The sequence below is a fragment of the Acomys minous genome (assembly GCF_964271855.1).
Source record: "Acomys minous genome assembly, chromosome: 11".
Taxonomy (NCBI): Eukaryota; Metazoa; Chordata; class Mammalia; order Rodentia; family Muridae; genus Acomys; species Acomys minous.
The window spans coordinates 74,536,870-74,558,538 of NC_140492.1; the positions used below are offsets into that span (position 1 = coordinate 74,536,870).

The following is a 21,669-nucleotide window of genomic DNA, read 5'->3' on the forward strand; positions in this document are numbered from 1 at the left end:
GGCAGGCGTGGCATCAAAAGAGTAGCTAAGAGTACGTACTTTGAGAAAACAAACACAAAGGGGGGGAGGGAGAGAAAGGGGGGTATCATGCTAACTGGGAATGACATGGGCTTTTGAAACCTCAAAGCCCTTTCTCAGAGACCCACCTTTCCAGCAAGGCCATACCTCCTAACCCTTCACAAACAATTCCACCAACTGTGGACCAAGTGCTCAAATATAAACCTATGGGGCTGGGCTGGAGAAATGGCTCAGAAGTTAAGAGCACTGTCTGTTCTTCCAGAGTTCCTGAGTTCAATTCCCAGCAACGACATGGTGGTTCACAACCATCTATAATGTGATCTGATGCCCTCTTCTGGCTTGCAGGTGTACATGCAGGCAGAACACTGTAAGTAAATCTTTCAAAAAAAAAAAAAAAAGCTATGGGGCCATTCTTTGATTGGTCTTGGTTTTTCAAGACAGGGTTTCTCTGTGTAGCTTTAGCTGTCCTGGACTCGCTTTGAAGACCAGGCTAGCCTTGAATTCACGGAGACCCACCGGTCCTTTGCAAGAGCACTAAGTGGTAACTACTCAGCCTTGTTTCCAGCCCCCCCCCCCCCCATTTTGAGACAGGGTCTCTCTATATAGTTCTGGCTGTCATGGAACTCACTATATATGTAGTTAGAACTACATATACAGTAAAACTACATATATAGGCATATATAGTAAAACATGTATAATAAAACTACATATGTACAGGCTGCCCTCAAACTCACAGAGATCTGTCTGCCTCTGCCTAGGAAGTGCTGGGCTTAAAGGTGTGTGTCACCACACCTGGCTTCCAACATAAAATTGTCGTACATTAGAAAAGATAAATGAGTTACACAGTGAAGTCCAAGCCAGACTGGTCTTTATAGAAGAGCCTATCACGAAAATATGTTTTATATTAAAAATAATCTCATGTATTATGGTATAAGAATTTTGTGCTAGTTCAATTCCTGGCAGAAGCTGCAAAACACTCCATGTGAAACCGCAGACATGCATCGATGTGAACACATATAAGGTAAATGTGAGCAACTTAGATCAAGAAACACAATTGTGTATAATATAAGGATCTGAAAATCTTCCAATGAGGCAGCTTGAAATCACTGCTCTAAACGTGTACATTAAAATTCCTCTTTGACGAGCTGGGCGATGATAGCTCATGCTTTTAATCCCAGCTCTCGGGAGGCAGAAGCAGGCAGATTGCTATGAGTTCGAGGCCAGCCTGGTCTACAAAGTGAGTTCAGGATAGGCAAGGCTATACAGAGAAACCCTGTCTTCTCAAAAAACCAAAAACCAACCAAACAAAAAGCCCCCAAATTCCTCTTTGCCCCATGGAAGTGCATCTATTATGGAAAAAGAATTGTCTGCTAAGAAAAGATGTTTTTAAGGATATGTTTATTGGAATAGAAGCCAAGGAAAGTAGAAGAGTTGAGCTGAGAAGAGATGCGTTATTGGGCTACAGTTTATGGAGCTGGGCGTAGCAGTCTGAGGAGGCTTCCAAAACTGACGTAAGGGCTGTGAAACTGCTTGAGCCGGAGAGCTTGAAAGTGCCCCTCTCCTTCCTGTCTCTGTGGCTTAGGAACACAATCTCTTATTAAACAGGGTAGTGATCACGTGCACACACACACACATGCACTCACGCACACACACAAGCACATACACACGCATATTCAAGGTCTCACTATGGTGCCCAGGTTGACTTCAGCCAGAATTCTAGATTCAAGTGATCTTCTTGCTCCAGCATCTCCCAACAGCGGGGGCTACAGGTTTCCCCCACTGTGAACAGCATCCCCCAACAGCGGTGGCTACAGGGCCCCCCCATTGTGAACAGCATCCCCCAACAGCGGGGGCTACAGGGTCCCCCCATTGCAAACCACCCCATAGGCATTTGCTCATACTTTTCCCTGTAAGGGAATGTAAGAAGAAATGAGTCGTTGTGGCCCATTTTCAACATAAAGTATGCTAAAGTTCAGGAGCTGTGGCTAAGCAAGTGGCCCAGGCTCCTCTCTCTCCTAGCTGGAGGCTATCTCACGGCTCTGTAAAGCTGGAAAAGTAGGAGTGGTCTGCTGTGGGACTGAGCCTAGACTAAAGAAGGCGGCAGTGTGAAACCCCAAAGTATTTATTAAGTAAGGTGCCATATCCTAAACCAATACGATGGGAAATTTGGAAAGAGAGCAAGTCCTGGTCTCTGAGAAGAGAGGACAAATGTTTCTTGTAATCAGGGACTTTAACCGCCACCGCCTTGAGCCAGAGCCCCATTCCAGCCGCCTTTGCCTTTTCTCTACTGTCATGTCCCTTTTCTGCAGAGTTGTCCATTTAAAGCAGCTTCGTTTTCACAACTCTCTTGAGTGTATTAGTACATTACTTTCCACAGTGGCCATGATAAATGGGGTCTTGTGCTGTTCTGGAAACCAGTGGGTGTTTGCCCCACCTATGGCTTATTCTGTACATGGAACCTCCTGAAAGGAACCTGCCCGTGGAGGCTGACTGCTGACCGTTCAGAGACTGGAACGCTGCAGGCCCAGAGGCTAATAAACCTTAGCTTGGGCTAGCTTTAGTCTAGGGCAACAGCCATTTCTTGCCCACCTCTGTCTCAAGACTGACATCCTGTGGCCATCGGATTAAAAACCTTTGGAATCTATTGGTTTAGCCGCCCCACTGACTTCTAGCAGCCCCAAAGCTCAGAATGTCATGAGATAGTATCTCAGCCCTACACAATAACCTCCATCTTGCTTGTAACAGCCTCTCCGATACACCTACCAATGTACTTTAAACTTGCCTTGATTTATGACTTGCTTTGTTCTGTGAAACTGTAAGACTGCTTCTACGATGGACCATGGAATTTGGGGTAACCCAAATCTGTGATCCTGGGCCATGGTCACTCAAAAGGGTTTCAAAAAACCCAAAAAACAAACAAACAAACAAAAAAAACCCCAAACCAAAACAAACTATTTTATTCCCTTTAAGGTGAGAGCTGTGCCTCTTTACCCTTTGAACACTGCTGCTGGTAAGATAATTCACATCTTCCTATAAGAAGAGACTGCGGTACAGACTTGGGTTGGTACTGCTCTGCTCTCCTCTGTCAGTTTCAAAGCTTTTTTTTTTTTTTTTTTTTAACTTAAAGTTTACAGCACCTGAGCCTGAGACACTTTGTCCCTTGAAGAGTGGTAAACTACGGGACTGCTCTTCCGGCAGCCCGGGGCGTGGTTTGTAGGTGAGCGGGCGAGGCGGCGTTCCTGAGGTTCAGGTGAGTCCCGCAGGTGCGGGCTCCCTTCCCCAGGGCCAATGGGCGACGCCGGTCCCCCGAGCCTCTCGGGCGCTCAGGCGGGACCGCGCCTCCCTCCAGCGATTGGCTGCGCAGCGGAGGCGGCCCCGGTCGGACGGAGCCGGAGCTCGGCGGCCCGGGGAAGCGAGGCCTGCGCGGGGTGGGCGGGTGCCGGGAGCCGCTCAGCCTGGACAGCTGGCCTGGGCTTCCGGGAGGGACCGCAGGCCACCATGAACGGTGAAAGCGACCACAACTTCAGGCGGGTGGCGATCCGGCGGAAGTCGGGCTCCTACCTGCCGCCCGGGGTCCCCCGGCCCTGGAGCAGGCCCTCGCCGCACTTGCAGCGCGCAGACCACGTCCTGGTCCCGGGCCAGGCCACCGGTGAGCGGGCGGGGAGCGTGGGTCGGTGGTGGGTGGCGGGGGTGGGGTGTGCCGTGAGTGGGTCGCTGGCGACCGCGGTGAGGGTGCCGGAGGGGGGGGTGGGCTGGTGGGGGCGTGCCGTGGGTGGGTCGCTGGGGTGTAAGTATGCCGAGGGTGGGTGGGCTGGTGGAGAGGGCGTGCCGTGGGTGGGGGTGTGGGAGGGGGCCAGCGGCCAGCTCCGGCGACTGTGACCTCTCCTGTTGGGAAAGGAGCTTCGTGGTTAGTTACCCGAAGGGCGCTCTTACTAGTTAGTTTGCTCTATGTCCAAATGCTGCTCTAGCAACAGCTTGTCCTTCAAAAGTTAAGGTGTGTCTTTACGACAACTTTTATTAGGAGTTATAGAGCCTGTTTTCTACGTGCTGCAATTTATGCTTCGCTAAATTCCTGCGTTAGTTGACCTTAGTTACCTGGCGCTCCTTTCTCGGAAGAAGCTAGCCTACTTTCCTGAGGGCAAAAGCCAGACATGCAGAGATCAGGATTAAATATTTACGTTAAAAAATTCTTTGAATATTAAAAAGAAATCTTCTCACCTTTCTTTTGTTTGCTTTCATTCTGTAATGAGCTTTGATTATTTAAATAAGACAAGAGTTGAGAATGGTTTAAGTGTCCTGTCTAGTCCTTGTCCCAGCGCGGCGGAAGGCAGAAAATCCGTATTGGATGGTGTGCTGTTAAGTGCGTGCTCACAGTAGATAAGGTCGTGATGGGCGAAGCTGCGTGAAGAGGACCTGGGTCGCGCGCGGATCCTCCTTTGTAATCTTTTTCTGCTGAAGTAGGAGACTGAGAAAGTATTCCTGAGATCTTTTCCAGTTCTAGGCGTGATTCACCAAACGGAATGAAAACGTTCTCTTAATAAGTGAAAACATTTTGCTTTGAAAAGACCCGTGTGTTTCGGAAAGGGGTGTTTAGGCTTCATGTTTTTCTTCATCAGCTGTTTTTAGTGCAGGTAGAGGGCCGGCTGCACTGTTGGAGTGACGTCACTTAATTTCTTTTCAGATGCTTTGGAGAAGTGATCAAATATCCTCATTCAAGAGTCTCTGTAGAGTCTATAAATTATTTTTTGTAAAGCAACTGCGCTTGAGGGAGGAAGAGTTCTGTTCTTAACATTTGTTGTTTTCTGCTGCTGAGGGTGGAAACTCGGTGCGGTGGGTAAGCAGGCTACCACTCAGTGTGCCCTAGCTATCCTTTGTTCTTTTTTTTAATTCAAAGAGAATATGTTGCAATTTAAGAAGCAGAGACAGTAGAGAACGCTCAGCGGGCCAATTAGTCATTTGCTGGCCAACCTAGGACCAGCGCTCCATCCTGGTGGCTGTGGCGGGTTGTGCACTTGAGTGCTTCCCCCGCATCCAGTGACGAGAAGGAAACAGTTTACAATCAACCTTCCTAGTTTTGTTACATTGTCTCCGTATTGACCCCTTCCTGGAACTCGGCGCCTTCTGCCGGGATTGTTGACCTTGAGAAGTAATTAATTGTATCTGAATAGCAGTAGCTGTTCCTTTCACGCAGCAAGATCCTTAGCAACTTCACAAAGGAGAAGGATCTAGTTTCTAAACCTTTTACTGACACCACACCTTGTTGAATTTGGGAAGTGTAAGAAGACAAGCTAGAGGCGGCTTCTTCCTTTGAGTCGAATGTGGCTTTCTTCTTAAATCTCATCAAACCATCCGTCATTAAATAAATGTGCCCTTCCTCAAAAAATAAACCAAATTAAATTCTTGGGCTGTGCCCGTTCGTTCTGTAACTCTCAGGGGGAAAATTATGTGTGAAAGCCACACAATTGAGGTGAATCAGAGTGGACAGTCCTCACAGAAATGTTACTTTTCTTGAACAAGAAAGTCAGAGAAGAGAAAAACTTAGCCAAAGCTACGTGGGAAAAACACTTGGGGTCCCAGGGTTTGGAAGGCTGAGCTTTGAGGACTGTATAGGCTACCATAGGCTACAGGCTGAGACTCTGCCTCAACACCAGGCAAAGCCATCCAAGCAGTGACAGCAAAGCTAAAACAACAACACAAGAAGAGACAAAAAGAGAAATCAGATATCAATCACTGTTTTGCTAGATTCTGTGGCTGTGAAACAGTATTTTTTTTTCAGTACTATTATTTTGTGTGAAAAATAATAAAAACAAAGTCTATAAACTGCATTTTTGCATTTGTCTGAATGTTAAATCCTCATCTGAGTGAAGCAGAGATGTAAAGGTTTAGGACAGAGATTTGGGGGTCATGTTGCATTCATTAATATAGCTTTTATCAGTAACTGTGAAATTCACTGGAGAGTGGAAAGTCGTGATGCTTAATAAATTGGGATGGCTAAAGAAGATTACACACATTAGTTGTCTGGCACAGGCATACATGCTAGGTAGTATTATAACAAATAACCATATATTCATGTCTGTGTCTCCTAAAATCTGCCACTAAGAAATTCTTTAATATCTCTGAAATGAACAAATGACTGTTCTGCTCCTTCATGTTGAGTAGCTATTATCTATTGAGTGCCCTTTTTAAATTCAGAAATGTGTTGTGATACATATAAATATACATGCACATAGATTTATTTCACAAAAATCATACTCGGAAGAGAATATGATGCTTGTTTACAGGTGAAGAGATTCTTTAAGTTTGCTGGAGTAATTAGCTGGTGATTTGTGGGCCAGGATTCAAACCTTAGTTTGTCTGGCCTGTAGCTGTCTTTTATGACTCCATAGTGTCTTCATGAATCTTAAGGAAGTGTTTGGCAAGCATTTAGAATTTAAAGACTCCAAATAGACTTCTGTCTTAGAAGGAGTATTTTGGCAATTGTGGACCCACTGTTTAATTTTTTAAAAGAATTTTATTATTTTACATATGTGGGTGGTTTGACTGCATGTTTATCTATGTACCATGTGCATGTCTGCTGCCGAGGAGGCTTGAAGGCATTAGATCACCTTGAACTGGGGCCACAGACTGTTGTGAGCCACCATGTGGGTGCTGGGAATTGAACCCCTAGTCCTTTGGAAATACACCCTGTGTTGTTAACTGCTGGGCCACCTCTCCAGCCTCTGAATTCACATTTTAAGATTTAGAAGACAGCCACGTATGATTACTTCCTTATACCTGCAATCCTAGCATGTGGGAGGCTGAGGCAAAAAGGGCATCATCATACCTTCAAAGCCTACAAAGTGAGTTAGGTCCAGGCCTGTCTGGACGGAGGAGTGAGAGTTTGTCTTATACAAGGTGAAAATAACAAAAACAAGACGGAAGCAGAGAAATCAAGGCGCAGTTTGGGTACGTATATTCTCTCAACATTGATTTCTTCATGGTGAAAATCAAACAGCCTTTACAGAACAACTTCTTTCCATGAACTCTAATTCCCAACAGGCACTTCAGGTGAAATCTGCGCTCTGGGTCTCATATGCTATCTGGGTTGATGGGATCTGGTCTCACATACCTGCTGTTCCACACTGGATAGTCACAAACATGCTGTGTCACACACACACACACACACAGGTGGGTTAAAGGGGTTAAAGGTAGTCCAGGATATTTTGACTCTAAGGGATACACGCAGTGTAAGATTAAAGGGGTTTTTGTTAGCAGGCGAGCTTATTCTGTTTATATTATAATTACTGATGAACTTGTACTTCTGCCGGCTCATTTTGGGCTTTATCCCAGTTACATAGTGAACTGCATGGAGGTTTTGGGATTGGTGACCTCTCCCCTGCTCAGTGTTGTTTCTGCTAACCCCCACTTAAAGCAGCTCATTTCTTTCATTACCCTGTTATCCCATGAAGTGTCTGCACTGATAACATCCTTCTGTTGAAAACTGAAGTTTCCAAGGGGAAGGTGTCTCACGTGTGGAGTCCAACCCTTGATAAAGATTCTACAAGGCTGATTAGCTGACAAGAGATTCAGTGGTTGCCCAGAGCCAATAATCTTGAGTTTCCAAGGCTGCTGGGTTGGATTTCAAGTTAAGCATTTGCTCCTGGAGTCCTTAGGGCCTTGCCTCTGAGAAAGCTTTCCCACTGAGGCTCATCACAAGCACTTGTATGAAGAGGGTACAAGAAGCAACCGTTGTTTTTCTGGAGCGGTTTTAATAACAGTCTGCGTTTCTCAGCTGTCCCTCCATTCCGTTTTCCTCTCAGAAATGCTCTTTACTGAGTTTAAAACTCATAGGCCAGACTGTAAATCCAGAGATGGAAGTGTGAGGTGCAGCTCAGCTCAAGCAGCATCAGCTAGAGCAAGGCTCCTGTTGGCCACTGGTGTGGAGGCCGCACATGGGTTTGGATTTTTTAGGTTTTTTTTGTTTTGTTTTGTTTTGGTTTTTTGTTTTTTGTTTTTGTTTTTTTGTTTTTTGTTTTGTTTTGTTTTGTTTTGTTTGGCAAAGAATCTGCGTGTTTCCTGCCCTTGTCCTAAGAATTCACACAAGATTGAATTTAAAAGTAATGGGTTAGTTCCTTTGCCAGAGAGAAAATTTCAAGACAGCATAAATGATGTTGAGCCTATACAAATGCTTATTCAGTTTTATAGAACTCACATGCAATTCTATAGTGAAGAGCAAGTGAGACTAAAAGGAATACAAAGTGTACAATTTGGATAAAAATGCCAGCAGGATAAGCCCCTCCCCGCCAGCTGAGCTTACAGCTTACTTCTAGAAAGCAACTGCTTTAAATTAAAAACAAAAAACAAAACAAAACAAAAAACCTGCTGCTACTGTAGTCCAAGAGGGTAAGGGTCTTTCCCAAGTTGGCATCCACATTTGGCAGTCTTGTTTTTGTGAGACTGGCTTTGGAGGCATGAAAGATGCAAGAGAAAGGGGCACCATGGATTTACCCTCCACGACTTTAGAGAGCTGCTGAGGCCAGACTATACATGGCTATGTAGTTTCTGTAAAGCAGTTGTAGGCCTTTGCGGGAAACTGTGAAAGCTCAGCCTGAGTTTTGGTGGAACCCCAAGATATTGGAGATGCCAGAGCCATAAGACTTCTGCCAAGGAGAGCTGCAAGCAGGGAGTGGAGCCAGCCCAGGAAAGAGCGTGTGCTGTAGGCAGGAAGGCGGAAGGCGGAAAGCATATGAGCCCTGTGAGGTTTAAGTCCCAGACATGGATGTGGAGGACAAGGCGTCGTGCTTGGTGCTTAGTGTCCGGCTTAGTTTAACTTCTTTAGCCCTGTTTCCCTCAATATGCTTCCATTCCTTAAACCTGGAATAGGGTGTATATTCTGTTATTATTGGTTTGAAATAGATAATTTATCTTTGACTTTACTGGAGGCAGTTGTAGGGGTCTTAATGGGGTTCATTTTCTCTGCCAGTTAAATAATTCAAAGGCAGGAAACGTCTGTAAGCCTACAGGTAGCGGCAGAGAAAACTCAAGCATCACAGACAGAAATCAGTTGATGGAAGGTGTTTATTGGACCTTGCATGCAGGAGACACACAGAAAAAGAAGACCTGTTACAGGCAGAGGGGGTTGCTTGGAAAACTGAAAGTCAAGTTCTCCTCTGAAGAGTTTTCCTCCCCTTCTTTAGGGTTGGTCTGTTTGAAGACAGATAAGATGGTTGATTGGTCCGCAACCATGTGTGATATGTGTTGATCTGGCCGTGAGCCAGCCCATCAACAGGGGACCTGACAGCTTTTGTCTCAGGCCAGGAGGTGGAGAAAGAAGCTGGTCATCTTGGAAATTTACTACTTTTATTACCTACCTAGACGTGGGCCTCTCCCTATCTGTGTGCCTACCAAGGAGTCTGGCTAACTCCTGGTCTCTCAGCTTTGGGTCTCAGAAGAGACTTTGGACTTCTAAACATGTTAAGACTGTTAAAACTGTATAGAACTTTTGAAGTTGGATTAAATAAGATGGCTGTGAGCCTATGGGTCCAGAAATTAATGTGATTGTTTGAAAGAGAAATGCCTTCATAGGCTCAGGTATTTGAACACTTACTTGATGTCCAGTTGGTGGTGCTGTCTGGGATTTATCGACCCTTTGGGAGGTGCAGCCGCGTTGTAGGGAGTACATTGTGCTTACTGACTTGCCTAACTTTCTGCTTCCTGGGTATGGATTGAGATGTCTCAGCTGTCTTTCTGCTCCTGTTGTGTGCTGCCACAGCTTCCCTGTTATTATGGACTTCTTTTCTGGAATGGTGAGTCAACTCTTTACCAAGCTGCTCTTGGTCTTGGTATTTTGTTTTGTTTTGTTTTGTTTTGTTTTGTTTTGAGACAGGGTTTTTCTGTGTAGTCTTCCCTGTCCTGGACTCACTTTGTAGACCAGGCTGGCCTCGAACTCACAGCGACCCACCTGCCTCTGCCTCCCGAGTGCTGGAATTAAAGGCGTGTGCCACCACGCCCGGCTGGTCTTGATATTTTTGTCACAATACAAAAAGTCGGACGGCCACAGAGTGTGCAGTGGTCCTTCCTTCACGTGTCACCTGGATTCTCCTTATGCCTGCCTGATGCCCAGCTGGACCCGTTGCACCTGTCGTAGGTCTTTTCTACACTGCTGTTGTCTCTTAATCCTATCGTATCTCTCTTCAAATACACCCTAATTTATGCTACACATAATTGCCACCCAGTGTGTGTCTGCGGTGGCTAACTGGCCTTTCGCTTCTGACCTCCTGGCATTGGCTCTCCTTTTTGTAGCCCTCCTCCTGGTCTGGAGCACACTGAGCAGTCCTGGAAACGGTCCTCCGGGTCCCCTAGGCTTTGCCTCTTTTACTCTCTGACTTCTTTCTCCCCTTTTCTCCTGTGAAGTATTCTTAGACTTTAACCATGATGCTCGCTGAGGTACTGATGACTTTGTGTATCAAGTTACTCTCTGTGCTTCCTATGCGGCCTTCATTTATTTCTTTGTCTCTTTGCCCTGCCCACAATAGCTGCTAGCACGGGAGTAGTAGTTGTGAAGCCAGCAATGAATTTCCAGTCACCATCCTGCAATCTGATGTTTATTCTTAATCTCTCTGTGGTATTTTCACCTTTAAAAAGCTCTTTTCCTGGTCTACATCACTTCAATTTTCCTACTTTATTGGTTCTTTAAAAGTTACCTATTTTTTCCCCCTTCTTGTTCCCTTCCTTTGTCCTCTGGTCCTTTATTATTATTATTATTATTATTATTATTATTATTATTATTATTATTATTATTATTATCTTCCTTTATATCTTTCCCCCCATCCCCAGTCTTCATGCAACCTCCTGCTTCTGGGTCTATTTACTCACCCATGCATACTGCTCTTCTGGGACTGGTATCCTGAGTGTAAATGTCCAAGGGACCCCAAAATTGAGGTTTTAAAATAATTGCCGAACTCCAGTCCCTCCATAGAGTTTTACTTACTTTGATAGGTTTGGGCTTTAGATTTCAAAACAAACAAAAAACCAAAAACCAAACTTTATTCTTATCTATTTTCCTGCTTGTCTGTTAATCAACTATCTATTCTTATCTTTCATCTTTTTTTCATGTACGAGCCACTGCCGAACCTCAAGCTTCCTTTTTTTTTTTTTTTTCTCTTCACAATTCTTTCAACAATAGTGGTATAATTTTGAAGTTTGTAATTCTATAAAATTCCACCGTAGTTTTCTTCCTCTCTCCTCCGCCCTTTCATTAGTGGGATGTCACCTGGGGCCTCGTGGACATTTGACAAGTAGTTTACTGTTCAGTCTCGATCCAACCTTTCATCAAATGCTTTGTTTCCTCTTTCATTCCTTTTCTCCCATGCCTGCTCTCCCTCCATTTTCCCACTCTTTAAAGATAGTAAAACAACACCAACAGCTCCTTACTAGGGCCTAAGACTTCTCAGGCCGTAAGATTTGACTCAGTTTACAGTACCAGACATGAAATCTGTCTTGTGGAATGAGGTTCTGAGTCTAAGCTGAAAGTGATTGGTTACCTCTATAACGGACTTGCCACTGTTGCATTGGTGGGCATACGCTTCCTGGCGTGGCAGTGATGTTATACCCAGGGTTCACAGTCAGTTAAGACTGTTGACAGCTCTCCCCCCGCCCCGCCCCAGCAGCATCAGAGTATGTTCTAAGCATGAGGCATGAACAGGACATGTGGTACTCCAGTAATAGTCTTACCTGTGGGCAGTCGCAGTCAACATCTTAAAGTTCTTTATTCTAAATAATAATACCATCTGTGATGTGTAGTTGTCCCTCCTTCTGTAGGCTGCCTCTTAGATCTACTGAAGTTTTTCTTTGATTTTTTTTTTTTTTTTTGGTATGACATCCCATTTGTTAATTTTTAGGATTAGTTTTGGTGCTGTTGGAGTCCTTTCAGAGCATTACTTGTGTGTTTTTTTTTTCCTTTCTTTTTTGTTTTTGTTTTTTGAGGCAGGGTTTCTCTGTGTAGCCTTGCCTGTCCTGGACTTACTTTGTAGACCAAGCTGGCCTTGAACTTACAGAGATCTACCTGCCTCTGCCTCCCAAGTGCTGGGATTACAGGCTTGTACCATAGTGCCTGGCTCAGAACATTACTTTTTATGATTATTTCTTCAAGTGTTTTTACTCCAGTTTCAGAGTTTTAGCCTTTGATGAAGGCCTTTGATCTGTTTTCAATTGCTTTTTATACAAGATAAAATATATGGATCTAATTTCATTCTTTCCCATGTAGAAATCCAGTTTGGCCAGCATGGGTTGTCTTTTCTCTAGTTACGTTTTTGACACTTTGCTAAAATATTAAGTTGCTGTAGTTATGTGGATCTATTTTACTCCATTGATCTACATATCCATTTTGAACCAGTACCATTCCCTTGGTAAAGTTAATCCTTGGGCTTTTGTTTTCGTTTTGATGTTATTAATGGGGCTCCTTTCCTTAATTTCTCTCTCTGCAACTTTGTTAATGCTATATGGAAAAGCTTCTAATGTTTGTGTGTAGATTTTATATCTTGTAACTTTGATGAAAGCTGTAAAGGGGCTTTTTCTTTTTTGATAGACTCTTAGGATTTTTCAAGTGTAGGTTCCTATTGTCTGCAAATAAGAATAATTTGACTCCTTATTGCTCTAAGACTTGGAGCATCATATTGAGTAGAAAATGAACAATCGCTTATTCTAGATTTCAGAAGAAATGCTCTCAGTTTCTCCCCATTTGCTGTAGTGTTGGCTATAGGGTTGACACATGTGGCCTTTATTATGTTGCTTCAGGACTTTTATCACAAAAGATGTGAAAGTTTATTAAAGGCCTTTCCTGGGCCAATTGAGGTGATCGTGTGGTTCTTATCTTTAAGTCTCTTTCTTTGTTCTGTTACACTTATTGATATGTATATGTTGAATCCTGTCATGTCCAAAATGAAAATCTGGCCATGGTATATAATATTCTTAATGTGTCCTGAATTTTATTTGCCAGAATCTTATTGAAGAAATGTGAATCTGTGTTCATGAAGGAAATTGATCATTTGGTTTTTCAAAACTATTATTTCACAATTTCATATATATGCTCACAATTGCAATGGTCATGTCATATCCATGTGACAGTGCCCCACTTCACTCCTTCCAAAACTGTACCTTAAACAGTCCTCTCGGCTCCTCTTCTGTAATGTTCCGTGGATCTCAGAGGTGGTGGCATAGATGTCCTATTTGGGCTAAGCACTCAGCAGTCTCAGCAGTTTAGTTACTTACAATTCCAAATTCTGACTGTTGTTCACTGTAAACCATAGAGGACAGAATAGAGTTTCAAGGTGTGTGTGTGTGTGTGTGTGTGTGTGTGTGTGTGTGTGTATGCATGCATGCACACGCACATGTGTGTGTTCTATATAAATTATATCTTGTATCTATATTAGGTAAGGACTTTTACAATCAATAAAAGGACTGATAATCTTGTAATAAAATGATCAAGAGCCTTGAGTAAATAATTTACAAACCAAAATCAAATGGCTAATAAGGGTAAAGAAAATTTCAGCCTCACTGACAGTAAGGATAGATGTTATTACATGCCCCTCAGTATGGCTGATGCTGAGAAGGTTGAACTGACAGCTGTTGGTCATGATAGTGAATATGAAGCCAAAACTGTCGTGTGTTGCTGCTAGAGTTGGAATTGGTATAATGGCTGAGCAGTATCTACAGTGGCTAAACTAATGAAAATTTTAGTTTTGATAAACATATACAGTAAAAATTCTTGTATGTATACACTGAAATGTCATGTGCACCTATGGCCACATCATTTGTGGTAGCCTGGAAATGCGAACAACTCACTCTAACAATTCACAATAATAACTGAGCTTCAGTTGTGTGTAACATTGTGAATGAATGTTGCAGTATGGACAAAAACAGCGGAACACATAAAACAAATAAAAGTCTGTGTATATAAAACTGAGAACTGGGATTGATTTACAGTCTTGTAAATCTGTTTCATGGTCCATCCCGCCCACTCCCACATTTGCTTCAAGTGCTGGGGATCTAGTCTAGGGCTGGCTTTTCTTAACTGAGTAATTTCTTTTAAGAGTGGTGGCTATTTTTGCTGAAGGAGGTAGTAACAGGAAGTGGAAATGAATTGATTTTGGTGGGGTAGGGGAAGGGGAGCTGAACTCGGGTGGACTGTGGCACTCTTGTTTCTGGAGTGGGTTAGCCAGATTAAATACATGTGTTCATTTTTGTCAATCTTTTGAACTGTATTACATTGTGGATATTCTTTTTATATTAAATCAAAGTAAAATATACTATAAAATTTAAGTTTTTTTTAAAAACCCAGTTGTGGTTTAAAAAACATATGTAATTGAAATGGTGTTTGACACTGTCAGTTATGTGATTGGTATACTGGCATATCTTGTGTAGATGTTTAGCCAAGTGACACAAAGGAGCAAAGGTCATTGATTAGTAAAGAATATGACGTTCCTCTAACATTCACCAGCTGGAGAGGTCTGGGTGTGTTCATGAGCTGGACGTGGTGGCATATGGGACACGGAGGAGAGTGAAGGAAGCCGGAAAGCCTGTGCGTGGTGGACTGTGATCGCTTCGGAGAGTACTAAGTGCCAAGTAAAGTATTTAACGAAGACTGTCCCTTCCTTAGAGGGAAGGGACCTCGGATGAATATAATACTCATAGCATGGCTCTTTAAAAACAAGTTTTTATGAGCGTAGTGTCTATGAACTCCTATGTTAAGATTTTCCACTTTTGTTTTTGCTATATTGGTGGTATAAAAGCAGGTTGTGAACACGTTTGACTCTGTCCTACATAAATGCTACTCTGCGTTATACTGCTTACGAATGCCTCGGTTGCCAGTTGGGAGTTACCTCTTTATGTGGATTAGGACTGTGCCCTTAAGATGATCATTCCATGTTTATCACTGTTGAGGCTCAGGCGGGTCTCAGGTGGGGCTGCCTCCCTCCTGTGGAGGTGACTTCTGGTACTGTGAAAGCTGCTCCTCAGAGAGGAGGCGTTGGGTCAGTTATGGTTCAGTGGTGTGTGTGGTGGCTTTAGCAATAAGAACTCACCTCTGTGTCTGGAGGCAGCAAAGAGACACAGGTTATATGCTTAGGGAGTCTCCTGAACAGCCCAGGCATCTCCTGTCTAGTTGCTGTTAGACAGCCTTTGGTTTTTAGAGGGAGCATTATTAGCCCAAATGCGAGAAGTTTATTAAAATAAAGATGTTATTTATGCACAGAATCATATGTATTTTAAGTTTTTTTTTAGGTAGTTAGTGTGATTGCTTATGAATTTGTCAGATATCTTTTTACTGTTATTTTACTTTCTTCTCTCCTTTTTCTCTATTTACCTCTCTTACCCTTCCTCAAAGAGCTCCCCCTTCCAGTGACCCCTGAGAGATAACTTGTAACCTGTTACTGACCTTTCTGTTGCTCCTGAGCCCACCTATCCTTGGAAGTGGTCCTGTCCTGTCTTAGTCAGTGCCCTGTTGCTGTGAAGAGACACCACGACCACAGCAACTCTTACAAAGGAAACTTTAGTTGGGATTGCCTTACAGTTTCAGAGGTTTAGTCCATCATCATCATCATCATGGTGGAAACCGTGGCAGCACGCAGGCAGTCTTGGTGCTGCAGAAGGGGCTGAGAGCTTTATATCTGGATCTGCAGGCAGCAGCAGGAAGAGAGAGCCACTGGGCCTAACGAGGGCTTTTGAAACCTCAGTGTCCGTCCCCACTGGCACACCTCCTCCAACAAGGCCACACCCCCTAATCCTTCTCAAGTAGTGCCACTTCCTGTTGACTAAGCATTCAAATACATGAGCCTATAGGGGCCACTCTTATTCAAACCTTCATACCCCCTCTGGAACCAAAACTTATAGGCCAGCAGGACTTAAGGTTGTGGGAACAGGAAGCAAAAAAAATTCCTAGTGGGTCAGTGGAGATGGTAGTGAGTGGAGCTATTCCTCCTTTTCACTCCTTGCTTCCTAGACACGTGAATCCCGGCCTTGGGACTGGCTTTGGAACTAGTTCAAAACGTATGTCTGGAAAACCCTGCTCCAGCCCTCTAGGTGGCTGTTGCCTAGTTGGTGCTGTAAGTGTGTCTTCAAATGGACATCCCACCATTCTCTGAGGACAGCTGCCTCGGGATCTCGGGGACCATGACAACATAGTGGGTCCATGAGCATTGGCTCTCCGCCGTACTCGCCTGTCTGTGAAGTGAGTTCCGTGGTCAGCAGCAATGCCGTGTTTCCAAGTCTCTAAGTCTACAAGATGGTAATTTTGGCAGAAGTATTATGTGCAGGAAAAGGCAGATTTGTAATCAGAGTAAGTGTGTATTCCAGTAAGGACAAAGCGTTGTCTTCCTCATGGAGGAACTGGTACAACGGAGTCAGCCTGAGACCCTGAGCCACTGGACCTAACTTGAGCTTTGGAAACCTCAGTGTCCACCCCCTCTGGCATACCCTCCTCCAACAAAGCCACACCCAGCCTGGGCTGCTGTCTCCTGGAAATGGTACCATACAGAGTCTCAGTGTAATCTCTGTTGTAGGCAGATCCACTGGATTATATTGTCCAGTGGTAGGCCAGTCTGCGTAGCAGCCTGGATCTGTTGAAGAGCCTTCTCCTGCTCTATGCTCCTCTCAAACTAACAGCTTTCCCAGTCACTTTTCGTATATGGGCCAGAGTAACACACTGAAGTAAGAATCGTGCTGCCTCCAAAGTCCAAATAGGCCCAGTAAACATTGTGTTTATGTCTTGGTAATGAGAGGTGCCTAGTGCAATTACCGTATTTTCCAGTGTATAAGGCAACCCATTCTTTAACTTGAACTTTTCCAGTTAAAATATAGAGTTTGGAATATACTCACCATTTAAGACTACCCCTCTTCCAACACACATCCTGTGCAGCAGATTCAGGCTAGAAACTCTATATTTTAACTGGAAAAGTTCAAGTTGTGGGTCATCTCATACACCAGAAAATATGGTACTTATCCTTCACCTTAGAAGCAATATCTCTGCATGACCCACACCACTGAACTCATGGAAATTTCACCAAGGTGCTTGAATTTTGGTTGGATTTATTTCCCATCCTCTGATGTACATGTGTGTTATCAGTGAGTCCAAATCGATTGTTAGTTACCTTCTACTCACTTGATCCGATCAGCATAATGTAATCAATAGAGTGCAACAGTGTGATATTTTGTGGAAGAGGTAGATGATCAAGATTGCTTTGAACTAAGTCGTGACACAGCTGGACACATATTCTCACTTATGAATAAGGCAGCTATGAACATGGCTGAGCAAAGTTTCTTATTGTAAAACTGTAAAGGAATATTGCTAGGTGTTCCAACGGAAAGAAAATTATTTCTGATGATCTTTATGGACAGGTACAGAAGAAAACACATTTGCTAGGTTAATAGCTGCATACTCTGTACCAGAAGATGTGTTAATATGCTCAAGTAAGGGTCCGGTTCCTCGTACCAAGTCTGTATTAGTCAGGGCTTTCTCAAGAAACAGAAGTGATAGAATAAATCTGTCTGTCTGTCTGTCTGTCTGTCTGTCTGCTCAAGTAAGGGTCCGGTTCCTCGTACCAAGTCTGTATTAGTCAGGGCTTTCTCAAGAAACAGAAGTGATAGAATAAATCTGTCTGTCTGTCTGTCTGTCTGTCTGTCCGTCCGTCCGTCCGTCCATCCATCCATCCATCCATCCATCTATCTATCTATCTATCTATCTGTCCGTCTGTCTGTCTGTCTATCTACCTATCTATCTATATCTATCTATCTATCTATCTATCTATCTATCTATCTATCTACCTATCTATCTATCCATCTGTCTATCTGTCTGTCTGTCTGTCTATCTATCTATCTATCTGTCTGTCTGTCCATCCGTCCGTCTATCTATCTATCTATCTATCTATCTATCTATCTATCTATCCGTCTGTCTGTCTGTCTATCTATCTACCTATCTATCTATATCTATCTATATCTATCTATCTATCTATCTATCTATCTATCTATCTATCTACCTGTCTGTCTGTCTGTCTGTCTATCTATCTATCTATCTATCTATCTATCTATCTATCTATCCGTCTGTCTATCTATCTATCTATCTATCTATCTATCTATCTATCTATCTCCATCTATCTAATCCATATCTGCTGTAGATTTATTGCAGACTGTGGTCTGCCTAGTCCAACAATGGCTGCTTCCTCAGACAAAATCCAAGAATCTAGTAGTTATCTGGCACAAGGCTGGATGTCCCAGCTGGCTTACAATATGTGTTACAATCCTAAAGAAATAGACTAAATATTAACGAAGGAGTGAACTTCACAGCGAGCGTGAGAGCAAGAAGGCGAAAAGCAAATGCTTTTTTGGTCCCATGTCCTTTAGAATTTCTGCCACCAGAAGGTGTGGCCCTGAATTAGGGCGAGTCCTCCCACATGGAAGAACCAACCAGGAAACATCCCTCACAGTTGAGAGCAGACGCTTGTGCTTTAGTTAACTTCAGATGTAGTCAAGTCCACAAACGCTAGCCATCACAGCAGTCAATCTGCCCAAGATTAGAATCTATTGCAAAGTCAATAGTTCAGCCTAGGTCTTGTATATTAGCTCATTCTCCTGATATATTTTTCAGATATATTAGTACTGGTATTTGAAAATGCCAGTGGCTAAGGTAAATAAAATGACTGATTTTCCCTAATAAAATCACTATAGATATTTATCATTACTATTGAGCTTTTAATGTAAAATTATATTAATTATATGCAAGAATCTAATGAATGCACTGGTATGTGTTATTTGTTCCTGTGTCTAGAGTTCATCAGTCACTCATCATATTGAAGATATTAATATTTTTATGTTGTTTTTGTTAATACATTATTCAGATATGAAAAAGTACTTCAGGGAAGCTAGTTTTAAATCAATTGCATATAGAAAAAACCCACAAATACTCAAATAATAATTAAAATGGCTATTCAGTTGTGATGGGATGTGCCTATAACCTCAGCTTTTAGAAGTCTGAGGCAAGATTTTTGAAGATCACTGAGTGTTTCCACAAAACAAACAGAAAAATTACTGGGAGAAATTTAAGATCACTGTATACTATATTTTTAAAAATTTTATTAATTTATTCATATTACATCTCAATGGCTATCCCATCCCTTGTATCCTCCCATTCCTCCCTCCCTCCCATTTTCCCCTTACTCCCCTCCCTTATGACTGTGACTAAGGGGGACTTCCTCCCCCTGTATATGCTCATAGGGTATCAAGTCTCTTCTTGGTAGCCTGCTATCCTTCCTCTGAGTGCCACCAGGTCTCCCCATTCAGGGGACTTGGTCAAATATGAGGCACCAGAGTACGTGTGAAAGTCATACCCCACTCTCCACTCAACTGTGGAGAATGTCCTGTCCATTGGCTAGATCTGGGTAGGGGTTTGAAGTTTACTGCCTGTATTGTCCTTGGCTGGTGCCATAGTTTGAGCAGGACCCCTGGGCCCAAATCTGCCTATCATAATGTTTTTCTTGTAGGTTTCTAGGACCCTCTGGATCCTTCAACTTTGCCATTCTCCCATGCTTCTCTTATCTAGAGTCCCAATAGGATGTTCTCCCCTCTGTCCCAGTTTCCTGGTTAGTGAAGACTTTCATGGGACATGCCCCTTGGGCTAGTGTGCAGATATAAGTGAGTATATACCATTTGACTCTTTCTGCTTCTGGGTTAACTCACTCATTATGATCGTTTCTAGTTCAATCCATTTGTCCACAAATTTTGGGAATTCCTTGTTTTTAATAGCTGAGTAGTAGTCCATAGTGTAAGTGTACCACAGTTTCTTTATCCATTCTTCTACTGAGGGACACTTAGGCTGTTTCCTTGTTCTGGCTATTATGAATAAGGCAGCTATGAACATGGCTGAGCAAAGTTTCTTATTGTGTGCTGGAGCTTCTTCTGGGTATATTCCAAGGAGTGGAATAGCTGGGTCTTGAGGAAGCCCTATTCCCAGTTTTCTGAGATAGCATGAGATAGATTTCCAAAGTGGTTGTACTAGTTTGCATTCCCACCAGCAATGAAAGAGTGTTCCTCTCTCTCCACATCCTCACCAGCATGTGGTGTCACTTGAGTTTTTTATCTTAGACATTCTGATGGGTGTAAGATGGAATCTCAGAGTTGTTTTGATTTGCATTTCCCTGATGATTAAGGAGGTTGAACATTTCTTTAAGTGTTTCTCAGCCATTTGATATTCCTCTGTTGAGAATTCTCTGTTTAGTTCCAAGCCCCATTTCTCAACTGGGTTATTTGGTTTGGTGGTGTTTAATTTCTTGAATTCTTTATATATTTTGAATATTAGGCCTTTGTCAGATGTAGGGTTGGTGAAGATCCTTTCCCAGTCTATAGGCTGTTGCTTTGTTCTCTTGACAGTGTCTCCTGCCTTACAGAAGCTTCTCAGCCTCATGAGGTCCCATTTATTAATTGCTGACCTCAAGGCCTGGGCTGTTGGTGTTCTGTTCAGGAAGTTGTCTCCTGTGCCAATGTGTTCAGGCTCTTCCCCACTTTTTCTTCTATCTGACTTAGTGTCTCTGGTTTTATGTTAAGGTCTTTGATCCACTTGGATTTGAATTTTGTGCAAGGTGACAAATATGGATCCAGTTGCACTTTTTTACGCATAGACATCCAGTTAGACCAGCACCATTTGTTGAAGATGCTATCCTTTTTCCATTGAATGGATTTGGCTTCTTTGTCAAAAATCAAGTGACCATATGTGTGTGGATTCATATGGGGGTCTTTGATTCGATTCCACTGATCAACCAGCCTGTTGCTGTGCCAGTACCATGCTGCTTTAATTACTGGTGCTTTATAGTACAGCTTGAGATCAGGTATGGAGATTCCTCCAGAGGATCTTTTATTGTATAAGATTGTTTTAGCTATTCTGGGTTTTTTGTTTTTCCATATGAAGTTCAGAATTGAACGTTCAATGCCTTTAAAAAATTGTGTAGGTATTTTGAGAGGGATTGCATTGAATCTGTAGATTGCTTTTGGTAGGATGGCCATTTTTACCATGGTAATTCTCCCGATCCATGAGCAAGGAAGATCATTCCATCTTCTCATGTCATCTGCAATCTCTTTCTTCAGAGTTTTGAAATTTTTTCAAACAAGTCCTTCACTTCCTTGGTTAGAGTAACTCCTAAATATTTTATATTGCTTGTGGCTAATGTGAAGGGTGTGGTTTTCCTAATTTCTTCCTCTGCAAGCTTGTCATCTGTGTATAGGAAGGCTATGGACTTTTTTGAGTTAATTTTGTATCTAGCCACTTTGCTGAAGGTGTTTATCAGCTGTAGGAGTTCTCTGGTGGATTTTTGAGGGTCACTTATGTACACTATCATATCATCTGCAAATAGGGATAATTTGACTTCCTCCTTTCCCATTTGGATACCCTTGATCTCCTTTTGTTGTCTTATTGCTCTGGCTAGAACTTTGAGTACTATATTGAAGAGATACGGAGAGAGTGGGCAGCCTTGCCTTGTTCCCAATTTTAGAGGAATTTCCTTGAGTATCTCACCATTTACTTTGATTTTGGCTATTGGCTTGCTGTATATAGCCTTTATTGTGTTGAGGAAAGTGCCTTGTATCCCCGATCTCTCCAAAACTTTAAAATGAAGGGTGTTGGATTTTATCAAA

The 21,669-nt window shown here is 43.0% G+C and overlaps 1 protein-coding gene across 2 annotated transcripts in view; it reads left to right on the plus strand.

Moving 5' to 3' along the window:
- The first annotated feature begins 3,206 nt into the window (after nucleotides 1-3,206).
- FGD4 (FYVE, RhoGEF and PH domain containing 4) overlaps nucleotides 3,207-21,669 on the plus strand; it is a 157,157-nt gene continuing 138,694 nt past the window's right edge. Inside the window, exon 1 of one of the 2 annotated variants that reach the window (XM_084800971.1) lies at nucleotides 3,207-3,268. Coding sequence is in view for 1 of the 2 variants with exons in the window: in XM_084800967.1 (XP_084657093.1) it covers nucleotides 3,517-3,667 (151 nt within the window). In the remaining variant the exon portion in view is untranslated. Of the gene's footprint in view, nucleotides 3,269-3,354; nucleotides 3,668-21,669 lie in introns of those variants that run through there. The other variant, XM_084800967.1, reaches the window with a different exon arrangement.